The 6,315-nt window shown below is 50.7% G+C and overlaps 1 protein-coding gene and 1 long non-coding RNA gene across 6 annotated transcripts in view; one reads left to right on the top strand and one right to left on the bottom strand.

The window, feature by feature from the left end:
- The window catches only part of LOC113458465, a 20,473-nt gene that overhangs the window by 13,275 nt on the left and 883 nt on the right, over positions 1-6,315 (top strand). The window lies entirely within an intron of this gene.
- The window catches only part of Sp2 (Sp2 transcription factor), a 46,174-nt gene continuing 40,677 nt past the window's right edge, over positions 819-6,315 (bottom strand). For all 3 annotated transcript variants that reach the window (XM_026789859.1, XM_026789858.1, XM_026789857.1), the window contains 4 exons: positions 4,036-4,348; positions 2,963-3,137; positions 2,582-2,775; positions 819-916 (listed from right to left, as the gene is read on the bottom strand). In XM_026789859.1, coding sequence (XP_026645660.1) covers positions 819-916; positions 2,582-2,775; positions 2,963-3,137; positions 4,036-4,348 — 780 coding nt within the window. The remainder of the gene's footprint in view (positions 917-2,581; positions 2,776-2,962; positions 3,138-4,035; positions 4,349-6,315) is intronic.

Here is a 6,315-nt window from a genome sequence, read left to right as displayed (position 1 = left end):
GAGTCCAGATCTGGGTTGAAATGTGTCATTTAGAAAAGAATTGTTAGTGAGAAAAAAAACTCCTATGCTCAGCATTGCCCCCGAAACCCTAAACTGAATGCAGGTGAGGGGCGGCAGCTAGTAAGGAAAGGAAGAAGGGAGCAATTAAATAAAATGTCTTTAAAGCACACACATACACAGTGTTCATCATCTGAAGTCCGAGAATAAGGCAACGTTCTCCATAGAAAAAGGAGTGGGAGGAGTCCGCCGGCATCTGACCTTTCAAATAGGAAGTTGGAATGTCTGGAGGAGAGCCGTGGCAGGGGCTGGGCAGTGGAGTGGAGCAGCCTCCCAGCCCTCCGCAGAGGTGGGAGTCAGTGGGAGGCTGGGTACAGGGCCCCGGGGTGTCCCTAGTGGCCAGGGGAGGTAATTGAGGGGGACAAGAAGGCAGAGCATTGGGGGGCATGGCACAGTGGGACTCTGGCAGTGTTGGGGCAGGGCATGGGTTAGGATAGGGGGCTCACTTTGCTCCTCGACGGAGTGAAATGCATGTTTTTCCTTTGGAAATAAGGGTCCCCACGCGTCCTGGTTTAGAACGTCTCATTGGGCATGGCCAGTGTGCGTAGCCTGGGCAGGCCAGGAGCTCCTGATGAGAAGGGAAGGGCCTTTGGAAGGAGGGGAGCACAGGAGGAAAGCCCCTCCCTGTGGGGACACAGCCACAGAACAGGAGTGGGGTGAGGGCCACCCAGGGCAGTTGTGGGCACCTGTCCACCACAGACCCAGGCCAATTAGATGGGGATTCCATCTTCAGGGCCTCTTGCTTCAGCTGGCCTTACAAGTTAGTTCTTCGTGACTAGGTGGGTCTTGTAATGTTTGGTGAGGTGGTCACTCCTCATGAAGCGCTTCTGACACTGGGCACACTCGAAGCGCTTGTCCCCTGGAAGAGGAAATAACTGTTACCAAAGAGCCCACGAACAGACACTGCCACAGTCCCAGAAAGGAGAAGAAGCACGCGTGAGAGCTCCGGGAAAAGCTGACCTGGCCTCATCTCCGTATGCCACTAACAGGGTCCTTCCTGTCATCTTCTGATCTCATCTCTCTGCCCCAGCTGTCCCTTGTAATCCACCTCATTCCAATGAGTTCCTTGTTCCCTGTCCAGACTGTTCCCTTGAGCCTCTGTGTACCTGCTTTATTCTGGACTGTGTGCCTAGGAGTTTGATCGACATCCTCCTTTCAGGAAGACATGCTCACCCACCAAGTCTGGACCACACTGTCAGGGTATTTATACTTCTGCCTCTGAGGGGGTCTGATCCAGCTAGAAGCTGTAACTTTGGGTCACATGTCCCCTGACTCCAGTCTCTGCTCAGCAGGGCACCATTCACTACCTTGTGGACACTGGGCACCTTCTATAGGGTGCTCTGTATTTGTGAGTGCATTAAAGCACAGGGCTGTGATAGCAACCTTGACACCAACCCTAGCAGGCCTGGAATACCAGCATTCAGGAGACAGGAGGACCACCAGAGTTTAAGGTAGACCTAGGATACACAAAAAAATCTTTTTTTTTTTTTTTTTGGTTTTTCAAGACAGGGTTTCTCTGTGGTTTTGGAGCCCGTCCTGGAACTAGCTCTGTAGACCAGGCTGGTCTCGAACTCACAGAGATCCGCCTGCCTCTGCCTCCCGAGTGCTGGGATTAAAGGCATGCGCCACCACCGCCCGGCGACAACAAAATCTTGTCTTAAATAAAAAAAAAAAAAAAAAAAGCTGGGTATGTTGATTTACACCTGTAATCCCAACGCTTGGAAAGCTGAGACAAGACAAAAGAGAGGACTGGCTTAGTTGACGGAGATTCGTGCCTGCCTGTATCCCAAGCGCAGAGGGCTGAGTCAGAAGGGGTCAAGTCCTAAGACAAACTGGTACATCATAAGAACCTATCTCAAGAAAAGGGGGGTGGGCTTGAGAGTCCGAGGGCTTGAACTGGACCCCAGCTTGCCCACCATAAGCCACTCCTCCAAGCGTCTCCAAGGCCTTCCTGGGATTAACTGAAGTTAGCTGAAAATGCAAACCACAGTGCCTGGCAAACCTCTTCAGTGCTTGGTGGGATTTTCTGATTTATTTTTACTTGTGACACAGTCTCTCATGTTACCCAGGCTGGCTGTGAATTCCTGATCCTCCTGCCTCAGTCTCTCTGACAGGACGATAGCTGCCCAGCTCAGAGCTTGTTTTTTTTTTTTTTTAAAGATTTATTTATTATGTATACAACAGTCTATCTCGATGTATGCCCACACACCAGAGGAGGGCGCCAGATCTCAGTACAGATGATTGTGAGCCACCATGTGGTTGCTGGGAATTGAACTCAGGACCTCTGGAAGAGCAGCCAGTGCTCTTAACCTCTGAGCCATCTCTCCAGCCCCAGCTCAGAGCTTGTTAAGCAGCTCTGCAGAAATGACAAAAGGTGACCACGCTGTGGAGTTCAGCCACCCGATTCTGGGCAACAGCTCAGTGCCTTGGAGGAGCTCCATGGCGGTCTGCATGGCTGGGGACGCTCCTGAGCAGCCAGGGTGGCGGTGCACAAAGGGTAGCTGAAGGGCACAAGGAGACTGACCTGTGTGGGTTCGAGCATGTCGCTGGAGCTCATCACTCCGTGTGAACCTCTTCCCACAAAAGAACCAGTTGCAGACAAAGGGTCGCTCGCCAGTGTGCAGACGGACATGGGCCCGAAGCAAGGATGTCTTCCGGAAAGTCTTTCCGCAGTCTGGGATGTGGCATACGTGCTTCTTCTTGCCCTGCTCCCCAGACCTGAGGGGGTTGGGTTGACAGTGGGGAGGAAATGGGAATAGGGGAGAGAACGAAGAGAAGCATAGGAGTCAGGTCAGAGAGCTCAGGAGAGCTGGGAGGCAAGAGTTGGGAGCTGCCACCTGTCCACAGAGCAACTGTGGAGCAGGGCGTGTGTCAGGCTGTGGGTTTGGCCCTGGGTGTCTATTACCTCTTCTCCCCATCCTTGCAGTTGGGACACGTGCAGGCCATACGCCGCCTCTTCTCCCCTGGCTGGGCCTCTCCAGCTAGGGCCTGCTCCATCTGCAGCTGGATCTGGGTGGGGCTCAGCCCACTGATGGTCAAGTTGTTTCCAGAAACATTCTGCACTGTCAGCTGCTGCTGCCCTATGGAAGAGAGAAGGACGTGGTTCAGGAAAGGAAGCCCAGGCTAGACCTTCTTCCTCCGCCTCCTGCACAGGGATGAGTCATGGCAGCTAAGACTTTGGAGAGCAGTGAGAGCCAGGACCTCTCCGAGATTCTAATGCTTCTGGCAGGAAACTCTCCTAAGAACTTTTTATTAATGACCTTTGGGAAAATCACTCTAGGCTACCTTGTCCTCCCTCTTAGTGTCTCCTAAAAGTGGACAAACCAAATGCATAAAATACAAGATAGAAATTCAGTAGGGAGGAAGAAAGTCGTGACCTCAACCTGGACAGCTGCCCTACTCCCATGTAGAATGAAGACCACCTCTGCTAGGCAGCCCAGCTCACCCTCTTCCCTAGGTTTCTTAAAGATCTACTTACATACTTTATGCATATGGGTGTTTTGCATGTATGTTTATCTATATACCAGAAGAGGGCATCAGATGCTATGGGACTAGTTACAGACTGTCGTGAGCCAGCATGTGGGTGCTGGGATTTAAACCCAGGCTCTGGAAGAACAGCCAGTGCTCTTAACCACAGAGCTATCTGTCCCTCTTATTTTCAAGACTGCATTCACAGCATTTATCCTCATTGAACTCGTGTGCAGCACAAGCTGGTCCTACTGTCCAGGACACCCTTCTCTGCCACTAAACCTCAGCACCAGCCTTTCTCTTTAAGAAGCCTTCCTTAGCAGAGAGTTGGTGGCACACGACTTTGAGCTCAGCACTTGGGAGCAGAGGCATGAGTTCAAGTCCAGCCTGGTCTACAGTGTGAGTTTCATGATAGCCAGAGCTACACAGAGAAACCCTGTCTCGAAATGGCTCAGGATTCCCACATGCTGAATACAAAGCCAACACCCTGGCTGCAGGACTTTCCCTCACCACCAGTGTTGGTGATGGTGACAGGCACACCCTGGACTTGGACTCCATTGATGTTGATGGTCTGCATGGCCTGAGCAGCTGCCGCCAACTGTGCAGCATTCAGACTGATGATGCTCCCAGCAGGTGCAATCTTTGGCAGGGGTCGCTCTTTTCGGAGAATTGCAGCTGAATGCTTTTTACTGGTGCCACTCAGTTGGGGAGCTCGGGGTGCAGGGCTGTTACAAGTGGTGGTTGAGGTGGTTGCAGTTGTTGTTGAGGGGCTGTCCTGGACGAGGACTGTCTGTACCTCACCAGAAGGTGTACGAATATAAACCTGAGGGACCAGAGAGGAGAGAGTCCTAAGAGACATGGCACCGGCACTTTCACACAGCCTTCCTTGTTCAGGGGAAAACTGGACACCTCCGTCATCCCGTCCTCCAACCAGCCCAAACATGTATTCAGACAATACTGATGTTCAACAGGACACTAGACTGGCATAAACAGTTACTGACCTGCGACCAAACCTTTAATTTCCTTAGTATGGAAAAATGTAACTACTAAATCTCAAAATTGGAAAATTTAAAAAATTTTAAAAAAGCACAACACCCAGGCCAGCCTAACCTACATAGCAAAACCACTTTGAAGGGGGAGGGGGGCTCCGTGTTTAGGAGCATCGGCTGCTCTTCCAGAGGACCCAGGTTCCTCTTATCCACATGGCAGCTTGCAATCATCCGTAACTCCAGTTCCAGAGGATCTGATGCCCTCTTCTGACCTGGGGCACCAGACATTCACAGAGTACACATACATACACACAGGCAAAACACTCATACATAGAAAAGATAATACATCTAAAATTTTTCAAAGAGAAACAGGATATTTGTCTTATCTGAAAATGTCATCACTCTTCAAAATACTAATGAAATACAAAGAGGAAGAAAATAATTTTTATCCCGTGTGTGTGTGTGTGTGGTATATGTGTGTTTATGTGTGCACGTGTGCTAAAGCACACTTGTGGAAGTCCCAGGACAACTTTGGGTGTGAATCCTTGCCTTCTACCTATGTGAGGCAGGGTCTTGTTCATGCCTGGATGCCCGGCTGGCTGGCTCACAGAGCTTCTGGTAGCTCTGTCTCCTCCCATGTGTGAACACTGCAAGGGCAGGTGCAAGCTACTGCGTCAGCTTTGTGGCTTTTCACTCTGGTCCCCACACTTGCATAGCATGCGTTTCACCCTCTGAGTGGTGGGAGATGTCTCCAGACACACAGAAAAGTTAAGTATTAAAGTGCACAGGTCTGTTAGGCATTGACACTGTAACCACCCCAGCAATGGGACAGCAGAATCCGGCACAGATCCACTCTGTGACACTACACTGAAAGCATGCACAGCCTGCACCCGCTCATGCGGGAAACATCACGCGAACACACAGTAGCCCACCTGTGGCCTTTGAGGTAGCAGGGTCATGCCAGTCAAGTTAAAAAGGAAGCGGGGCTGGGGATAGCTCTGAAGCAGAGCACTTGCCTAGGATCCAGAGTCCTGAGTTTAGTTCCCAGCCCCATGGAGTGGGGTGTGAGGAAGTGTCTCAGATAAGAGACATGACAACCACGTGTAAGGTGGACAAAGTCCTTAGGTCAAGTCCTTAAGAATTATTAACTAGAACACGCAGTGAAGCCTAAATGGAGCCTCCCAATTACACCAGCATCTCACTACTGATTTCATGAGTTGTTTTTTTTTTAAGCTTTATTTATTTATTATGTACACTGTGTTCTGCCTGCATGTTATGCCTATAAGCCAGAAGAGGGCACCGTATCTCTTTCTATATGGTTGTGAGCCACCATGTGATTGCTGGGAACTGAACTCAGGACCTCTGGAAAAGCAGCCAGTGCTCTTACTTGCTGAGCCATCTTTCTAGCCACTTGGCATCTAAAGAAAAGACAGAGTTGAACAGCTGGCACAACTACTTAACAGCTGCAAAAGAGGGGAAGTAGAAGACGCGACAGCAGCAGATGCAGAAACAGCTGTGAAAGCAGCCTTCTGGATGTTGGCCTGACCAAGAGGTGAGGGCACAGTGTGATGAGAACAGCCATGTTAAGTGAAATACAGCAGGCTCAGAGAAACCTCACGTGGGATCTAGACTAGAAGGCACACTCACTCCCACATGCACACACACTCCCACATGCACACACACTCCCACATGCACACACACTCCCACATGCACACACACTCCCACATGCACACACTCCCACATGCACACACATGCACACACACTCCCACACGCACACACTCCCACACGCACACACACTCCC

This window comes from Microtus ochrogaster, unplaced genomic scaffold, assembly GCF_000317375.1.
Source record: "Microtus ochrogaster isolate Prairie Vole_2 unplaced genomic scaffold, MicOch1.0 UNK31, whole genome shotgun sequence".
Classification (NCBI taxonomy): domain Eukaryota; kingdom Metazoa; phylum Chordata; class Mammalia; order Rodentia; family Cricetidae; genus Microtus; species Microtus ochrogaster.
Note: the sequence above shows the minus strand (reverse complement) of the source record. Positions and strands in the feature narration are given on the sequence as shown.